Source organism: Eupeodes corollae, chromosome 2 (genome assembly GCF_945859685.1).
Source record: "Eupeodes corollae chromosome 2, idEupCoro1.1, whole genome shotgun sequence".
NCBI lineage: Eukaryota > Metazoa > Arthropoda > Insecta > Diptera > Syrphidae > Eupeodes > Eupeodes corollae.
In genome coordinates this window covers 138,243,761-138,265,363 of record NC_079148.1, presented here as the reverse complement: position 1 = coordinate 138,265,363, position 21,603 = coordinate 138,243,761, and the positions used below count along the sequence as shown (strand labels likewise).

Genomic DNA, 21,603 nt, shown 5'->3' with positions numbered 1-21,603 from the left:
TAACACAGCCAAAAATTGTCAAAAACTCTAAGTTCGATAATTTTTCCAATTTTACTTAAAGAAATATCAAAGTTTATAACTTAAAATTCATATGTTTATTTTTTTAAAATACACAATTAAGTCTAACCTTTAGGACTTAAAGTACAGACTTCATTTTGATTACAATTTCAATTTACTTGGATTTAAAAAGTTACGGTTAATATCAGGCTCACATTGAAGAAATTGAATTAAGTTTAATATCGTGAAGAATAATTATGGTGATGGGGGACGCAACGACTTTAGGATATGTTACGTTTAGATTATATGTTATGTCTTACCAAAAACCAGAACTACAGGATTTAACACGGTCTTATGTACATATGGTATCTATGTATATAACCAACACAAAATTCTTGATCGGAGTAAAAATGTGAAAACATGAAAATTATTTCAAAATTTAGATTTCTATTTTTGCTGAATTTTGAAAACAGAATTCTGTGAGAAAGATTCAAACAGTTTATTAGAAATATTGTATTTGAAAATTTGTTTAAAAATCATAAGTTCACTAAATTGGATTGCCACGGTTAAGAAACGTGATTATTAGTTCGCAATATTCAATTTTACTTCAAATCGCGAAACATCAAAAACACGTTTCCAACATTTCTTTATAAACTATAGTAAGTAAGTTTACTTTTTTCCAGCTAAATAATATTACACTTAAAAAGAGATTTAGCAGAATTTTTATATAAAATGCGAGTATACAGAGCTTTGAAAAATATATGAAAAAACCTTGAACTTTGTAAAATAGAATAAAAGAAGCTAAAATTTAGAAATTTATGATTATTGCACAAACATATTGGAAAATACTGAATTATAAGCTAGAACTTCAAAATCTTGCAGATGCAAACATTTTAAAATTAAAAATATATTTATTTAAGCTTAGACTAACTTGAAAGTTATTGTATATTGTATGTTTGAAGAGAAATGTCTATTTGTACTGCTTTTTTCATCTACCATATATCTCAAAAGCCCACTAAGATATCGACTTAAATTTATTTCGCTTACAACAAAATAAAGTCTAGGTACACATGTTCAGTTTAAAGTACTTTAATATAGGAATTTATTGATTGTACTGGAATAAAGTTAACAGCAATTCACTTTCAATATTTTACGAACAGAAAATAATTTATCCTCCAGAATAAAATATGCAAGAAAACATAACGTGCTTCACATCTAGTTTTTAAGAAAAAAAGTAGACAATTTTTTATTAACACGATTCAAAGTTCTACTAAATTAATTTAACAGAAAACAGTTGAATATTCAATTTTTAATTCCATTATTTCTTCTAAAAGCAATTCGGCTTAGCAAAAATGTCATTTGCAAAATTTTCTGTCAGCTTAACTTTCAATTATCAACTCTAACCTCAAATGTGTAATCCTACTTAGGACATTGCTTGATACCAACCAAGAAATTAATGACAGATATTAATTAACCAATCCTATAACCGTCAAAAAAAACCTACGATTTTTTTCAATGATGAAAACCAATGCAATAACTGCCCCTTATTCACTACATCTATTCAATTTATTATTTTTGATTTTATTGTAACATATTTTTTAAATTTTGAGGTGGAACTTAGTCTGTTTTGCATGAAGATAATCTTAATAATAAAATTTTACGAAAAATTATTTCACATTCATAACGTTTTCAAAGTTCATTATAATACCATGGACTTCATACAAAAAATCTCCTCAAATTGGTCATAAATTGTGTGTTCAAATTCCTCTAATTTGACGTAAGACTGAAAAACATTTGGTTTCTAAATAGGCATTTATTGCAAATTTATGATCTCAGAATCTTTACATTTTTTATCTGTTTCTTAGATTAATTTTTTGCCTGAACGGGAAAAAATAAACCCTACTTCCAAACGGTTTTTTTCTTGTCCATCGCCCTATTTATTTAACTATGGTATGATAATTTTGATTAATTCAACAACTTTACAAAAACTTACTCCAAATCGAAAGATTTAAAAAAAATTGCAATTCCTAAATTAATCAAATTTAATGAAAAAAGTGCCAACAGTAAAAATTTCCAAATGAACCAAAATGCTGATTTAAAAAATGTTCGTTAGGTAAAATGGCATTCAAAATTCATTGCTTTAACTTTTAAAATGTAATTCATCAAAAATCAGACTATTAAAATGTTCATTATATTTTGTTATAATAATATCAGCAAAATGTTATAAGAAAACGTTCGTGCTGTGTTTTGCTTTCCTATTTATTTTCTACTTAAGCAACAAAAGGTTAATAACTATATAGCGTATTTTGTAGCAATTAAGGTACTTATACACTTTTATTAAGATTAAATATATAACCAAAAGTACTCTGGTTTCCATGACTAACAATCATTAAAGCCTCCTTTTAATATTGTTGCTAAAAAAAGGAAACATTCCATCCCATACAGACACACACTCGTCATTAAGGATTCTATTTTTACATGAACTTCACAACTTGTAACAACTAAATAAACTTAATACGTTATATTTGTATTATTGTTTAAAAACTTATATTTCAAATTTTGGGTTGAGCTACAAAACTATGAATACCTTTAAAAATTATAAAAGTATACTTTCCAGAAGAATTATTACGTTCATTTAAATTTCCACAACTATGTGTTTGCTAAATTTTTGTTCACCTTAATACAATTTATTTTTCTCTTATTTTGTGTTTTTGTTTGTCTGTGTGTGTAACATAATAATATGTGGTTGATTTAACACAACAATTTATAAGGATAATTAAAATAATGCTCACTCAGGGAGCTATATTGATGTAAATGGATAGACAAATATAAATGAGGAAAATAAATAAAATTATTGTCATGACTCTTGCTGTCGTTTTTAATTTAATTATATTAATTATACATAATTAGTTGCAAAAAACCAACCAATGTGTGCGTGTGTGAAAAACTAGGCTTTTCATTATTTCATTTGGTCAAAAATAGATAAAATTATTAAAATATTAGTTTCTATAAAATATTGTTTGTCAAAAATATTGAATTTTTATTAAATTAGAAAATAGTTGATCAAAATCGCACTCGAGTTGGTTTAGCATTTATAATTAACTTATCGTTATTGAAGTATAATATTTACATAGTTTGAAATTATTCATTAATTTATTTTTTAATAACAAATTAGATTGTAAAAAAAGTGTTTGTAATATCTGTTTGGATTTATCATAATTAGAAAGAAAGAGGGAAGGTTAGGAGCTGTCATAAAAACCCACAGAAATTTGTTGTGGGGGTTCATTCTTTTTTAAATAATGTAGTGGGATATCATTAAACCTAAAAGCCAGGTAGAGGTAAACCTTAAAATCCATAAAATTTGAAATGGAGAGTAAAATTATAAAACAAGAATTGTTAGCAACCAAAACGAAATTTATTGAATTTTATTTGAATACACTAGTTTGTTACACATGAGTTACTCCTACACCAACAGCTTTTTAGCCTTGATTTGCTTGAATATAACTCAGGTATAAAGCTTTAATTGAAAAACTATCATAAGGTGCATCATCTCTTTCTGAATTTTTGTGATTTTCAGTCTCAAATTGTTTGACTTTGATTTTTTTAAATGAACTTGACAACATTTTTACTTCGGAAACCACACAATTTTAGAAACTGATATTTATATTTTTAACATTTTGTTGTCAAATTAAAGGTCCCTAGTATACACATTTATTCTAACTTCATACAAAGTTGGTAAAAGCTTTAAAAAAGATCTGGTCATTTGTAAAAAATGAGCGCTACACTACGCCATCGTCAGTTCCTACGCTCGTTTCCAATGACACTCATTTTGTTAGCTCGATTGATACAGCCAATTTGCTTGCAGCACAGTTTGCTGTTAATTCGATGCTGCCAATAAGTGACATGACTCCTCCTGTACTTTAAAGCGTAAACTATTCCATGGAATGAATCTTCTTTCGAACTCGTACAGTTGCTAGAGTACTAAAAGATCTTGACATTCATAAATCCGCTGGGCCGGATAGTATCTCCACTAATTTTCTGAGGATGTGGGATGACTGCGTAAGTTTTTCCATCTGTCCTATTCTAATGGTCTCTTTTCGAGTGGCTGAAAAACTATCGTCCAATTGCACTAACGTCCCTTGTTTCCAAGAACATGGAAATGCTGATCAATTTGCAGCTTAGCTCTTGAAATATCTTGAAGAACGGAAGCTTCTTAATGACCGGCAGTATGGCTTTCGGTGCGATAGGTCCACTGGTGATCTTATTGTTAATTTCACCGAACATTGGAACAAATCTTTACATCGTTTTGGAGAAAATAAGATTATTGCACTTGATATTTCAAAGGCATTTGATAGAGTTTGGAATCAGGCTCTCTTATCGAAAATGCGTGGTTTTGGTATTGATGAATCTCTTCTTTGTTGGGTTAGAAATAATCTTTAGGACCGTTGAATTCAAGTGGTATTGGACTAGTTCAAATCTGATATCCACAAAATACACGGTGGTGTGCACAAGGGCTCCATTTTGTCTCGGACTCCCTTCCTTATATTTATACATAATCTTTTGTCTGAAACTTCTAATCCACCACATTGTTTCGCTGATGACAGTAACCTCTGCTTTTCATATTGGTTTAAGATGCTCATCTTTGTTTTTCAGATGTGGAATACCAACGGCAGCGTATGATAAGCTCATTAAATTCTGATCTTGACAGCATTGTCCAATGGGGAATCAAAAACGGTGTAGAATTTATGTTTCGAAAACTCAATGCTGTCTACTGTCACAAAAGCGTAACCCTCCCCCAATGCCACTATCCATGGGTCGTACTTGCATCGAGGAGAATGAACAACTATCAGTCCTAGGTATGTGCATCACAAACTACTTGTTGTGGAGTGATCACATATTTGACATCGCTAAAAATCCTGTAAAGGTTTTCTCCGACGATGCAAGAAGTTTTTACTCCTTCTAAACAGGCTTTAATTAACAAAGTTTTTATTGGTTCTAAACTCGAGTATAATTCTCATATTTGGGCTGGAGCCCCAATAACGTACTTAAGTCGTCTAGATATAATTAAAAAAAGAGCTCAAAAATGATAGAAGATCATTATTTGACATTTTCTTCTCTTGAACACCGCCGCAAGGTCTCATGCCTGTCATTGTTTAATCGTATATTTTTAATCAATTCAACCGCATTATATGTCTTGCTAGGAACTCCCATCAATTAACCATTGAGCCAATTTCGGACGTATTTTTAAGTACAGAGATTCTTTCTTTAGCCGCGCTACAAGAATGTGGAATGTTTTACCTGCATCAATATTTCCCACTCTTTACAATGTGCAGACATTCAAAACCAATGTATATCGGTTTCTCCTTTCTAATCCTATGCTCCTTTGCTAATTGCTTGCACTGTGTTTAATCATTATAAGGTATTTATTAACCCCTTTAGTGGGCGCACAATATAAAAAAAAATAGAAAAATCTATTTGCACTTTGAATATTTTTCGAAAAAATGAAATAACCTCTAAGAAGCATTACGTTTTTGACATATAGTACATATATTTTTTTTTGAAACATCGAATTAAAAGGTTTCTTATAAAACAAATTAAATAACCTAAAGTGCACTACAAAAATTGGTTAAATACTGTTTTGGACTCAACTATCTTGAGAAAAAAATAAAGATATTGACTCTTCAAAATTAGTTTCTGTTACACAATATACTGTTTTTTAAACTTCAATTATTGAATAAATACTTTTCGAGGCTCTGCCTCTTTCGATGGTCAATGATCATTATTTCAATTACAAAGCTTACTTACTTACTTACTTAAGGTGGTGCTACAGTCCGGGGCGGACCTGGGTCTCAACCAACAAGCGTCTCCAGCCAGCTCGGTCCCTAGCTAGCTGCCTCCAGTTTCGCACTCCAAGTTGGTTACAAAGCAAGTCTTATAATTTCAAGGGAAGCCTTAAAATTTTAATGCAAATCTGAATATTTCAAAAATAGGCCTGTTAGCATCAAAGGGGGTCTTGAAATCTCGCGGAAAGTCCTGAAATTTCAGGCCTTTAAATATCAAGAGATGTCCTAAAATTTCAGGGTGTGTCTCAAATTTTTAAGAAATGTCTGAAGATTTAGGTAGGGATTTTATACTGGGTTTTAAAATATTAAGGGATTTCTTTAAATATCAAGAAATTTCATAGTATGTCTCAAAATTTTAGGGAAGGCCTGGAGATTTATGCAGAAATCTTGAAATTTCTAGGTAGATCTTGAAATTTCAGTGCAAGTATGAAAATTACAAGGCAGCCCTGAAATGTCGGAGTATGGGTCAAAATTCCTAGAAAGTTCTGAAAATTTAAAGAAAGGTTTTAAAGGAGCTTTTAAAATATTTAATGAGTACTTAAAATATAAAGACGAAATCCAGACATTTCATAGCATTACTAAAAATTCGAAGGAAGGTCTGGTGATTTTAACAAAGTATTTGAAATTAAAAATGAGTTTCTTCAAATAGAAGCGAGGCCTGTAGATATCAGGGGAGATCTTAACAAATCTAGAGAGGTCTTGAAATTTCAGTGTAAGCATGAAAATTACATGGCAGGCCTGAAATGTTGGGATATGTTTTAAAATTTTTAGAAAGTTCTAAAAACTTAAAGAGAGATTTTAAGGGAGGTTTTAAAATGAGTACTTACTATATTAAGAGAAATCCAGATAATTCATAGCGTGTCTCAAAAGGTCTGGAGATTTAAACAGAGTACTTGAAATTAATAATGAGTTTAGGATATTTGAAGAAAGTCCTTAAGATATCACGGGAGATCTTGACAATTCTAGGGAGGTCTTGAAATTTCAGTGCAAGTATGAAAAAGTCAGAGTATGTCTTAAAATTTCCAGAAAGTTTAAAGCGAGATTTTAAGTGAGGTTTTGAAATATTAAATAAGAATATAAGATATTAAGAGAAACCCAGGAGTTTCATAACACGTCTCAAAATTTTAAGGAAAGTCTTGAGATTTAAAGGGATATTTTAAAATTTCTAGGGAAGTCTTGAAATTTCAGTGCAAGTATGAAAATTAGAATTCAGGCCTAAAATGTCAGAGTATGTTTTAAAATTTCCACAAAGTTCTGAACATTTAAAAAGAGATTTCAGAATATTAAATGCGTACTTAAAATATTCGGAAAAATGTAGATATTTCAAAGTATGTCTAAGAATTTTAATGAAGGTCTGGAGATTTAACCGAAGTGCTTGAAATTAAACATGAGTTCAGGATATTTAGAGAAATGCCTAAAGAGATATCAGTGGAGATCTTGACAATTCTAGAGATGTCTGGACAAAATGCAACAACGCCAAACGGCGATAACCTGCGTTATTTCAATATTTGTAAGTGTAATAAATAAAACACAACTGTCACATAAAATTGGTGCAAAACAGTTGTCACAAATATGTTCAAACCACAATTTTATATGAAAACTGATACGTCACCTATCATAAATATGCAGTCGTAAGACAATCCATTCAAAATCATAATTTCTTAGAAGTATTTTGCGTACCTTCCTTTTTTTGTGCATTCTTTTTGGTGCGAAATCGGTCCAAGCTTTTTTGACTTATAATCAAAGTTGTTAAGTAAAGTATACCTAATTTTTACTAATTCAACTAAATTTTCTAAGAGTTGCCAGCACCATTTATAAAAACAATTCTTCCAATAATTTTTTAGCTTAGTTATTTTAAATGTTTAATTATTTTCTTCTTCTTTTTTTTCATTTCACTTCAATCAAATATTAAAAATTAAGAAGAAATATTGAACTTATTTTTAAAAATTTTCTTAAAGGAATGTTCCGTATTCATTTTCGAAAAGAAAATCGCTGAAAAACTTCATAAACCTAAACGAAAAGAGACAATCACTGAAATTCTTCGATCTTCAGTTAAACAACTCGAACGGTTTCGACATCCAAAGGTAAATTTGTTTTTAAATACATTTTTGTTTTAATTTTGTTTATTACAACATTAATTTCATTTTGTTATTGTTTTTTTGTTTGTTTTTGTTTTTGTTTTGTGAAAATCAACAAAAGATCACATTTTAATAGTTCCATTTAGATTTTACAAATACTTCATACAGTGGAAGAATGCTCTGATACATTGGCATTTGCAACAGAACCAATTCTTGCCAGCCTTGCGAATATCCTTGCATATCAGGTAAGTGAGTACAACTAAACTTATCTATTTATTTCATTTTATATTACGTTAGTTTAAGGAGAAAAAAAAATAGTTTTACTTATTTTTGTTCGTCTTGGTACCTTAACACAAACTTTCCAAAAGAGTTAAGAAATTGAATACATTTTATACCTAGAATCACGCATTTCTTATTTTGGAGGATGTGTGTTATTTTTTGTTACCTTGGGCACTTGCAACGATTCGTTTTTAATGTGTTTTGAATTTGAATACGAACATATTTCAATCAGGAGTGTATTTTGGTAAATAAGAGCCCTAGACTGTACATTTTCGGTATCATTCTTTCTGAAAAATTATCCCAAAAGTTTTGCAATACGGTTGGTTTTTAAAAAAATAACGGTCCAAGAAGGGAACCATGAGGAACTTCTCGAAAAGCAAATTGTTAAAGGTTTTGATTTATAATAGAACATAGAATAACTAGATTTGAACAATATCCTTGCCATACTAGAAACTTAACTAAATTGATAAATCATCTTTTTAAGGTTATGTAAAAAGGCCCTTCAAAAGTAAGCTTAAATACGCTCCTGATCACAGCACTTAGAATGAAAAATATATACGAACATCATAAAAGATTATATCCCTGCCAGGCAAAAGGAGGATGAGCTTTCGGTTGGAATATTAAATTACCCTCGAGACGAACTCCCGTATGTAAAAGAGCACGTTACGGAAATTCACAGCTGTGCTATCGAACGTAATTCATATCCTTGGGATATTATGTACAGTACACATACCATACAACATGTAGTACTTTAGTATTTTTTGTGAGTCTTTATCGTTTCCAACCTCTGCATTTGGAGCTTAGAATCTTTACTTTTTTTTGGAGTTTCTGGAATAGTACGAAACGTACAAATATAAAATCAACATCATTCAACATTTTTGTTTGATGAGACAGTTTCTCTTCAATCACAGATGCATAAAAATATGCATGGAAAATATACTTACGAGTTTATTTATGTTTATAGGAAAATAAAAATCCTTTTGCATTCATAAAATACTGTATTTTTGCATCTATTTCTTTATTTCTTATTGCAATTTTAGGAAGCCGGAACTTATGGACCGGTAACTGGACCCCCAAGTACGGGTGCATCACAGCCTACAGTGCCAGTGGTTCAGAGACCAGCTCATGCCCGAGAGTATAATTTCTTGGATATTGAATTAAAATATGGAATATTACAGGTGAGTGTAAGGATACTGATATAAATTCTGAAGCAATTTTCAGGGAATCAATTCAAAAAGAGAAGCAATTTTGAGGGGATGCATGATGTGTGATGTGGGCCGATGATGACGGGCAGAGTGATATGGTTGGATGCAAAAACAGTTCGGCATTGAAAATTATAATTTAATTTTTTAATTGGATTTTTTTTTAAATTTTAAATTTTCTTGTCTTTAACTGAACTCGCATGAAATGTACGAGAATTATTTATGCTTTAAAATTTTATTTATAGACGTGGGATTTTAAATGCAATTATAAACTCTTTACTTTTTTTTATCGAATACATTTGTGAGTATTTAACGTTACATTACGATAGTTGAGTAAAAGATATAAATATGCGACGAATCGAATTAATGCTAAAAATGGATAATTCGTCATTATTAACTTTTTCCACTCTGATGAAAGTTTTTAATTTTTTGAATGACATTTTCAAAGTTCGTTGACATAAGCTTTAAAATTAGGAGGACTAACTTTTACAATTGCATAGATTATACACAAAATACAAATTTAAAGGTTAAAATAGACAAAAAAAATCGACGCTTTCTCAGAGTTCCAAATGTATTTAAAAATGTTTCATTATTATATAGAAATATTGCGTTCTTATGGATATTTTTGCTTGTAACTATTTTAATTCAATTCTGAAGTTCACATACAAATATGAACAATTTAAACCTATGAATCGAGTGGCCAAAGGAGATGGCTCATTTTTGGACTCACCTTACAAACTTCTCCATCTGGCTTGGTCCCTAGCTAGATGTCTCCAGTTTCGCGCTCCAATTGAGTGAGGTCTTTTCTCTCGAACCGATCCAATGTGCTATCATCCACTTTTTTCATAGTCCATGCTTCTGCATCGTATAGCAGGACGCTGATGATAAGGTTCTTATATAGCAGCACTTTGGTCCCTGAAGAGAGGACTTTACCACTTAATTGCTCTCTTAGTAGAAAGAAACAGCGGTTAGCAAGAGTTATTCTGCATTTGATCTCAGCGCTGGTGTTGTTTTTTGCATTTACAGCGGAGCCTAGGTAGACGAAGTCTTTGACTACCTCAAAGTTACGTCTGTCGATGGTGACGTTTAGACCAAGACGTCGTCGGTGTTGTATGTCCTTTCTTGAAGACAGCATGTACTTTGTTTTGCCCTCATTAACCGTTAAACCCATTTTTGCCGCCTCTGCCTCAATACTCACATAAGCCCCATTGACATCACACTGAGTTCTTCCGATTATGTCAATGTCATCAGCATATGCTAGTAATTGAACAGACTTTTGAAAGATAGTGCCTCTAGTGTTGACGTGTGCGCTCTGCACTATTCTTTCAAGCACGATGTTAAAAAAAATCACATGACAGCGCATCACCTTGTCTAAAACCTTTTTTGACATCGAAAGGTTCTGTTAAGTTCTTTCCAACCTTTATCGAGCAGAGCGAATTATTCATGGTCATCCTGCACAAACAGACGGGTTTGGCAGGGATGCCAAAACTGGACATGGCTCTATACAGCTCGACCCTGTAGATGTTGTCATATCCTGCCTTGAAATTGATGAAAAGCTGGTGAGTGTCGATTGGGTGTTCTTGGTTTTTTTCCAGGATCTGCCGTAATGTGAATATTTGATCGACTGTGGACATTTCTGGTCTAAGACCACACTGATAAGGACCTATCAGTTTGTTGACGATGGGCTTCAGATGTTCACATATTACGGCAGAGAAAATTTTATAGGCGATGATAAGAAGACTGATTCATCTATAGTTGGTGCAGTTTAGAATGTTTGCTTTTTTCAGGATCGGGCAAACAATACTAAGGTTCCATTCATCGGGCATGCTTTCTTCCGACCATATCTTACAGATAAATTGGGCATGCTGCTAACCAACTTTTCTCCAGCTGCTTTAAAGAGCTCGGCATTCAAGGCATCCGCTACAGTGGCTTTATTAGACTTCAGCTTAGATACTTTTTTCTTTACTTCGTCTTAGTCGGGAGGACGGGATTGTTGGCTTTCGTCGTCTATATTGAATGGATCATCTTGCCTGACAGCGGAATTAAGTTCGTCGTCGCCGTTATACAGTCTGTAAAAGTGGTCCTTCCATATCCTTAACATTGACTGCGGTTCCACTATTATGTTTCCACTTTCGTCTTTGCAACCTTCCGTTGTGAATTTTGTTTCACCTGATCATAAAATGTCACTAAATTCCTGCTTTTTAACCTCTCAACATCTTCGACCGCACGCTTCTCATGCCTAACTTTTTCCTTCTGAGAAGGCGGTGTTCCTCTCGCCTCTTCTGCTCATAGAGCTCATGAGCAGCTCTCGTCTGTTGTTTGGCTGCATTTGCGATCTCTGGCGATTGTAGCAGTTCGTTGTACCAGCATCTCCCTGTTTTGCCTTGGGTCTGGAAATCCGAAGTGCTATCTTGGCTACAACGAGATAGTGGTCCGAGTCGATGTTAGCTCCTCGGAAAGTTTAGACATCCATAATGCTGGAGGCGTGTCTGGCGTCGATCGCAATATGGTCAATCTGGTTGACGTAAGATTGTTCTGGAGTAACCCAAGTTCCTTTGTGGATGTTGAGGTGTGGAAAACGCCACCATGACGTTTCGCCCCGCAGCAAAATCTATGAGGATGAATCCGCTGTCGGAAGTATTGTCGTGCAGGCTGCTCTTCCCGACTATTCCACCAAAGATGTCTTCCCTTCCTAGCTTGGCATTAAAGTCGCCCAGGACTATTTTAATATCGTAGCTAGGACACTGCTCATATGTTTTGTCTAAGAGCTCGAAGAACATATCTTTGGTGTTGTCGTCTTTCTCTTCTGTGGGGGTGTGCGCGCATATCAGGCTAATGTTGCCGAATTTAGAGTTGATGCGTTTGGGCAATGACGAAGCCGCATCCAAATAAGTGGTGTTGGTTTTCGAGGTAGCAGTCACCGTAGTAAATATCGCAGTTTTTCATCCTCTTTTTGCACCGCCCATCCCATCGTATTTCCTGGATGGCGGTGATATCTGAGGTGCCTTAGTGGAAACACCTCTCCCTGTGATATTACTTTTTAAAATTTGCCAAAAAACACATATTATCGTTTTTGACGAAGTTTTTTTTTAATAACATTATTAATGTTTTTCAAAGTCAATAGTTTGTATCGTCAATATTCGAAAAATCTTGAATATAAGTCTTAAGGGAACTAAACTATTTATTCTAATACGGTTTTTAACAGAAAAGTGTTCAATGGTTTGAAAATAATTTGTTCGCAAGGTTATCACATCAAGTTTTCAAAATATGTTTTTCATTCAAACAATAGAAAAATAATGTTGATAACGTTCTTTTTTTGTAATTCGAGCAGATTTGTTAAAATCCAGATTCGGTTTTGAAATCAGCGCCAAAAATTATTTTCAAAACGTGTTTTTCATATTTCATCATAAATGAATCCTTTAAAAAATGTGTATTTTGTTTGTGAGACGGAAACAAAATTTTGGCCGGTGTAAATTTTAAAATCGATTCTTTAGGGTTTGAATATTTGAGCTTAAATTTGATTAAAAACTATCTGACAAATCTAAGTGAAAAATCACCAAAATATCTTTCAGACTGTTCCATCATATGGTCTGGGTCCAAGTTCCATGATCAAATGCTTCATCTTCTTTACATTTTGTAACTAATTTCAAAAACTGATACACAAATATATTTATTTAAGTCTCAAGTATTTTTATTTATTTATATTCACTATAAAAAAAATTGCAATAAAAAACAAACCGATAACATATATCATATCCTTAAAAAAAAATAATGCAATTTTAAAATCGTATTGCACCTTTCCTAAAGTGTCTCGAAGCTCACATTATCTTGTCGAAGGATTTTATTCATTTTCATTCTTGTCATGCACAATGCACATCATCCTTTAAAGATTATCTTATAGAATCCGATTAAATGAAAACAAAATGTTTTTGTATGCATTTAAAATGTATCTTATATTCTTATTTAAATTAAATCTCTAAAATAGTTTTATGCATAAGCTTTTGTGGTATTCTTATATATACTTTTTTTCTTCAAAGACGATTGTGACAATTGTAGTTGATTTTTATTTAAAATATAAAAATATCTTCCATAATAAAAAATACGTTTTTTCCGAAAAAAACTAGACACTTTTTAAAGGTAACCACACGTCACACGAATATTAATTATGGAAGGCACAAACAACATTTATCCATAATAAAAATGCCTCTTCCATCCATTTTATAGCAAATACATGGATGGCCTTTTCAACGAAAGGTTTTATCCTTTTTATATTACTTTTTTAAATACTTAAATCAGAAGAAAATAAGACAAATAATGGAGCAGATCTACAAGTTACAGTCTTTTTGATTTGAAAGTGTTTATAAATGTTTCATATTTTAAAGAAATATGCTGCATCCTAAACATAGCCGTTATGTGTGTTTTTAACACGTCTTTAAATAACTCGCTTTTTCTTTTTATCTGGAAGAGCTCTTTCAAAATATCAGTACATAAAAAAGGTCCTGAAAACGAAATAATGAACTACCGACTTGTTGCTAAACTCACTGTGATACCTCAACTGTTTGAGTCTATTGTATATAGCGTCCTTTCTTTTCACTCATCTGTGTTGACCAGCATGGTTTTGTTAAAAAGCGTTTAACTGTTACTAATCTGTTTCATTTTATGTCGGTTTGTTTAGACATTTTTGAAAAACGATAACAAGTAGATTGTGTCTTTACAGATTTCAGCAAGAGTCTGGACAAATTGTGCCATAATCAATTACTTTTAAAACTAGCACAGCAAGGTTTACGGACTATTTCATAAACTGGATGTCCTCATATTTGAAACAAAGACCATGTAGTGTTAACTTTCGTAATGAATATCCAAGTTAAATTGTTGTGAATGCTAGTATCCTACTGGGTAGCCCTCTTGGTCCTATTCTATTTGTCTTATTTATAAATGATTGTGTTTCGATGATACAAAATTCGTCTGTCTTATGATGACTTTAACATTTTCAAAGAAATTAACTTTACATCTGACTATGTTCGCTTGCAAGGAGACTTAATATTATTCATTAATAATCGTCTTGTTAACAAATTCAAAACCATTAATTTTACGCCCAAAAATATTTCAATCGTTTTTAATTACACGTTTGATTCTTATCCTTTAAGTAGAATATATGTATTTTACGACTTGGGTGTTGTCTAAGATTCTAAACTAACATTTAATGAGGATATTAACTTCATAGTCTTGTGACGCTGTACACGTCACGAGACTCGAAGCCGTTCAGACAAGAGTTTTGCGTTTCTGTCTACGATCCGTTCCGTGGTTTGATGATATTCATACAATGGCGGGTTCATAGGGGTCATGACCCAACCCCGGGGGAGAAAATTTAAATGTAGCACATATTCTAGTATCCGTGGCATGATGCTTAGTGCGATGGACTTTCATGCCAGAGGTTTTGGGTTCGATCCCTGCCTGTGCCATCTAAAGTTTTTTTCACGGGTACTGCCTTTGCGAGGAATTGACAAATTCTCCAAGAGTAACTCTTGTCAAGAAAAAGTGCTTCTCAAATTAACCGTTTGGATTCGGCATATAAACTGTAGGTGCCCCCATTCCTGACAACATTACTCGCACACAGGAATGGTTGAGAGTTGTAAGTCACTAGGCCCTGGTTCCCAACGGACGGACTGTTGCGCCACACAATTTATTTATTTTTCATATTCATCAGCTTTTGACCAATGGTCGATGGCTTATATGAGCCATAAAGCTATACAGTTAAGTTGAATATTAAAAGATTTCATCTAAAGATTCGTTCGTAATATAACGACATTTACCAAAAAGTGGTTTGATGTCAAAAAAACTAAAATTTTCGTTTTCACGAGATTTTAGAAAGACTTTAGTAATGCTTTAAATTACTTTCATAAAATGTATTTTTAAGAAAAAGAGCAAGTATTCAGGTTCTTAAAAAAACCTTGAATAAGAGATCGTCAATTTGATATTAGGTTGCCTTTATTTATTTATTATTCCCGAAATTACGTCATATTTTTTTAACGCACATACATAGTGAACATAGAGGTGATATTTTACTTGCGAACTTGAGGAAATATATGTCAAGTATTGCATTTGTAAAAATTTTGGATCTCGAGATTTTAACCAAACATGACATTACGATGGTAGAAAAGTCGAAAAACTGGCTCCTCCGATAATATCCATCATATTTTTTTCATTTTTTTTTAAATACGAAAAACAAAAATTGAAATTTCAAATTTTTCACAAATTAACCAATACATTTTCCTTAAAACTTTCTAAATTTGTTCCCTAATTTGGTTTCTTTATACTAAGTAACCTTCATAAAACGTTTATTTTGTTTTTTAGGTTTTCTCAAGAATGTTACTTTTTTTAAATATATTAATTTTTGTTTACAAATCACGATAATTCAGAAAGGCATCACCATGTGAGATTTAAATTTATAAGGTAAAATATAAACATTTTATATAGCTATAAAAATTAATAATAAAAAACAACGCTCTATTGATTTTCCAAAAAAAAAAATAAGTTGATCAAGGGTTTTTTGAAAAATAAAATTATATTTAATTTTTTAAGATAAACTTATTTTGCAGATACTTTTTTAAATCTCAAAATAAAATAAATATTTTTATACAGACTTTTTGGAAGGCATTAGCAAGTTCTAGCGACCAAGTCGTGCATTTTAGTTCTTTCAAAATTGATTTTCTGTTGAATACAAGCGCTTTTAATACCTTAAAAAATTAAATAAATTTACTTTTTGATGTGAATATGCTTTAGATGCTTTAGAACTGAGATTTGAGTACGAATAATATATAAATGTCCCAACACCAAAACAATAATGAAACTTTTGTTAAACTAATGGCAAAATAAAAAACAAAGTGAACGTTTCATACCTATTGATATAAAGGTTGCGAATCTCTTGAGATTTTTAGTGAAAAGAGATTCTGAAACGTGTAATTTGTTTTTATAAATTTTTTAGAGAAATGATGTATTTAAATGCTCCTATTTCCTTAAATTCAAGAACCAAACATTTTTTTTCTCTCTACAATTTTTAAGTTTTGTTGACTCACTTCTTCGAGATCTAAACATTATCTAGTATCTACGAGTAAGCAGATTCCTAGCGATACTAGTAATAGACTTCCGGAAATTGAATTTAAAAACTACTTTAAAAAAAAACCTTCATAGCAGATCCTCTTTCATTTCCTGGTTTTCTTGAATTTCTGTTGCGTTCTTCCTTTTAATAGAAATGGAAACAAGAAAAATATGTTATATTTTTGAAAAAAAAAATCTAAATTTCAAAACAATTGCTTACTTTCTGCGTGAAATGCAGCAAAAACCTGCTTAACTATTTTATTTTAGCTCTTCAATATGGCATATTCAAAAAACTATTGGAATATTGGAATGCTTTCATATGCATCATAAATTAAAAAGTCAGAGCATACCTTGCTGGACAACAGTTTTATAAAATACCATGGTCGTTTGAAAAGTCCGTGGAAAGTCAGACAGATGGCACTACTGGTGCATACACAATTACACACCAAGTTTTAGCCAGCTCGGTCTATTGGTTTGTGTTTGACATTCGTTTGAATTGTTAGTCAAAAAATGAACGAAAAAGAATTTTGTGTATTGATTAAACATTATTTTATGAAACGCAAAACTCCTCAGGCGACTAAACAGAAGCTTTATAAAGATTATGGTGACTGCGCACCTTCTAGTAGAACAGTTTACAAGTGGTTCCAAATTTTCGGAGTGGCCAAATGAGCTGAACGTTCTGGACGTCGGCTGAAAAGGTTATGGCGACTGTTTTTTTTGATTCGCAACGAATAATCTTCATCGACTATCTGGAAAAGGGCAAAACCATTACAGGTGAATATTATTCATTGCTATTCGACCGTTTGAAAACCGAGCTGAAAGAGAAACGTCTACGACTATCACACAAAAAAGTTCTTTTCCATCACGAAAACGCACCAGCTCATACCTCAGCAAAAATATGTGTTCCGAATGCCTTATTCACAGAGACTTTCTCTCATAAATATTCCTTCTTTGACAAATCATAGGAAGTAGGAAGTACTTGCAATTTATTTATTGTTAGAATAACAAATTGACAAATATCAGTTCTTGGTAGTTTAAACAATAGTTTTAGTCGTTCAAGTATAAGACTCCAGAAACTATTGAATACTAAGTTTAGTAGATCAAACTATGATGTACATAGACCCTTAAATTAATTAACTGAAATCTATAGTTAATTTTATTCTTGTATTAACTCACAAAGTAGTACCCGTGGTTAGTGCGTTGGACTGTCATGCAAGGGGTCTTGGGTTCAATCCCTGCCTGTGCCACCTTAATTTAAAAAAATTAATATGCGCGGGTACTGCCTCTTGCGAGGAATTGACAAATCCTTCAAGAGTAAATCTTGTCATGAAAAAAGTGCTTTCTCAAAAATTAGCCGTTCGGATTCGGCATATAAACTGTAGGTCCCCTCCATTCCTGACAACATTACTCGCACACAGGAATGGTTGAGAGTTGTAAGTCACTAGACCCTGGTTCACAACGGACTGTTGCGCCACCCAATAGTATAGTATTAACTCACAAAATGATAATATAAAAAATATAAAATGAAAATTAATGTTTTTCAAAAGCCTAGTTTAAGTTTAAAATTTATAGTATGTATTATATTTATAAGAACTACTTACGTTAGTATTTAACGAACGATAATATTAAATATTCAAATCCTACGCATATTTTGGGACACACTTTAAATAATGTTAAAGATGTTATCTTTCTTCTTGGGTTATTTTCAAAACCTTCAGCTATATTTAAGTCTCATCTATCACTTTATACAGGATAATCTTGGTAACAAAAGAAAAAAAACTCCCATCTTGATGATGGTCAATTTTGTATCAAAATTATTATAAACACGAACCAAACATTATTTTCCTTTAAATGTGACTTGAATTGGTATATTTCAGTTTTATTGTCGTTTCAGTAAATTTATTTTAAAGCAATTAATCGAAAACACATTAGGATACACAAATATCTACCTTTTCTACTCAAAATAAATATCAAATCCATTACGTGATTGAAATACAAAATTATTTAAAACTTAACATATACAATATATTTATCCAAGTATTTATATATTTTAACTTTATGTATTTATATCATATATTTGTGTATATGTTATTCATAAGAGGTTATGTAGAATTGTTTCCTTTTTTTTAAGTTGTTTTTTTTTTATTTTTAGTTTTAAAGGAAAATGTCAACTTATTTGTAACTAAAATATCTCATTTTTGTATTTTTAATTTTGTTTCTTTATTTTTTGTATTTTTAGTTAACAGAAGCTTTATCATACCTACACTATTCTGGTCACGTAGTACACCGGAATGTGTGTCCTTCGTCCATTTTGGTTACAAAAAAAGGAACTTGGAAACTAGCTGGACTCGAATTTATAGGTAAGTTTATTTGAAATGATGATGTTCTGGTGTCCTTTTTGGGGTTGTGCGTTGAATACTATAATTTTGGTTTAATATACGAGTGTCTATACATATTCATTGAAATACATGCACTGGTACTGAACATTGAACATAAAATCAATTAGAGGATGAATGAAAGTGAATCAATGAAAATTTTAATAATTCAAATTTAAAATATGTGATTTTTAGTGCTTTTTTATATTTCTATAATATATCTTTTCGGTTTATACGTTTTTGAGATTATTGAAAGAGATTCTAAATTTAATTTTCTTTTTACTTCGTTAAAGCAAGAAATATTACATGTCGCTTTTTAAATATTTATTAAGTTTTTATCAATTAAGACAATTTGTGTTGCCTTTTAATATCCCTCATTTACATCTTAAGGTGTAAGAAGACTCTAAATAAGTTTGTTCTTTTTTGATTAGGTAAAATCCTAAACTTTTTATGGAAATATTTTCAACATGTTCAAATTAATGGAACACATTTCATCAAACCATCAAAAAAAAATCTTGAAATAAAATGTAATTATTTTATATAAGAGTTAGGAAAAATAATAGAAATAATGATTTAAATACAAAAATGTAATTAAAAAAACAGAAATAATAATTAAGAAACAGTATTTTTCGAATATTATTTTCATTATTCACACTTAATTCATATTACATTTGCTTTCATAAAAATAAATATTATTTATTTAGTTCTATTATTGTTTATTAAAAACAAAATACAAATGATTTATTATAATTGGAAATCAGTTACCTTCAATGTTACTTTTAATTGATTTTCCCCATAGACTTCAGAAGTTTTTAATAACTTGTAATTAGAAACAGATGTTTTTTGTTAATTACGAGTAATTGTAATGACAAATGCAAGTAATTGTAGTGGAAAAAGGTCAATTACTAATGAGTTTTGACTTTTAGTCAAAATGAAAGTTAAAATTAATTATGAAAAGAAAACATTATTTCCCAACACTATTGTATTTCTAACATTTTAACTTCATGTGTTCCACGTTAAAAAACTACCCTCATGATATAAAAAAGCTAATACTAAAATAAAAAAAGTTTACTACACAGTGTGAGTTTTTTGCATATGAAATTCATATAACAGGTGCTTTCTTAGACTTATGGACTTTCAATCTGGCAATTCTTTTTTGAAAATTATTTTTTGACAGCTGTCAGTTGATAGATGTTAAGTTTGGTTCGCCATTTAAAATAAATGTTGGTTCGCCATTTAAATAAAATCTTTTTTAATTATTAACTGATCGTGAAATTGAAAACAAAATAGACTTTTTTATAAAACAATGTTCTCGTTGCTTCAAATCACTTACTTACTTAAGGTTCCACTAAAGTCCGGACGGACCTGGGCACTCAACCAACATGCGTCTCCAGTCAGCTCGGTCCCTTGCTAGCTGTCTCCAGTTTCGCACGCCAAGTTGGTTGAGGTCTTCACGCAACTGAGTGTGCCACCTGAGTTGCGGTCTTCCTCTACTGCGCCGTCCCTCGGAAATGCATTTGGAGACATTCCGGTTTGGAGCGTTGATGTCTATTCACTCTACATGACCTAGCCATCTAATCCGTTGGACTTTCATTCTGCTAACTAGGTCAGTGTCGCTGTACAGCCCGTACAGATCGTCGTTATATCTTCTCCTCCATTCTACATCTATGCGTACGGGACCAAAAAAGACCCGAAGAATTTTTCTCTCGAAGCATCCTAAGACGCTCTCATCTTTCTTTGACAGGGTTAAGTCCTCAGCGCCATAAATGAGAACCGGGATGATGAGTGTTTTATAGATGGTGATTTTAGATGCTCGAGAGAGGACTTTACTTCTCAATTGCCTTCTAAGTCCAAAGAAGCAACGATTTGCAATAGTTATTCTTCGTTTGATTTTAGCGGTGCCTAGGTAGACAAAGTCCTTAACTACCTCGGAGTTATATCTGTCCAAGGTGACGTTTTGTAAAAGACGTCGTTGTTAAATGTTCCTTTTTGATGACATATACTTGGTCTTGTCGTCATTCATCACGCTTTGATCTTCCAATTATGTCAATATCATGGGCGTATCCGAGTAATTGGATGGACCTTTTAAAGATTGGGCCCCTAGTGTTGACGGTATTGAAGAAGTCGCGTGACAGTGCATCAACTCATCGCGCATGCTTTCTTCCGACTATATTTTGCAGATGAGTTGGTACATGCCTTCTACCAAGTCATCACCTACTGCTTTAAATAATTCGACAGCGATGCCGTCAGCTCCAGCAGCTTTGTTTGACTTCAGTTTAGATATAGCTTTCTTCGCTTCGTCAAGGTCGGGTAGGCGGAAACTTTGAATCATTATTGCCTAAAAAAAATAACAGTTGATTTGCATCAACTTAAAAGAGAAAATTATATTAAAAATTCTTTTTAGAGATGAGTAGAATTTACTTACCGCGCTCTTTCCATAAAGTTTCAGAAAACAAGATTTTCTTTCGAGCTAAATTTTTTTAGACTCTTGTTTTATTTTTTTTGTGCTCTGAGTACGAATCTGACATTCGCAAACTTAACAAAATTTTAAATAAAAACCGTCCATTTTGTGTGGTGCTTTTTTTATTTTTATTTTAAGTACATGGATATTTTCAAAAAAAATTTAGTTTTTAAAAATTGTTTCCATTTTCTTTTATAATCTACATTTTTAGAAAATAAGTTTTTCATATATTATAAGCTTTAAATTGCTCTAAAAAAATAATTTGAAGTT

At 31.7% G+C, this 21,603-nt stretch overlaps 1 protein-coding gene across 1 annotated transcript in view; it reads left to right on the top strand.

The window, feature by feature from the left end:
* Positions 1-21,603, top strand: part of LOC129946974 (SCY1-like protein 2) — a 156,065-nt gene that overhangs the window by 50,761 nt on the left and 83,701 nt on the right. The window contains exons 3-6 of the mRNA XM_056057360.1: positions 7,799-7,924; positions 8,065-8,163; positions 9,238-9,375; positions 18,737-18,857. Coding sequence (XP_055913335.1) covers positions 7,799-7,924; positions 8,065-8,163; positions 9,238-9,375; positions 18,737-18,857 — 484 coding nt within the window. The remainder of the gene's footprint in view (positions 1-7,798; positions 7,925-8,064; positions 8,164-9,237; positions 9,376-18,736; positions 18,858-21,603) is intronic.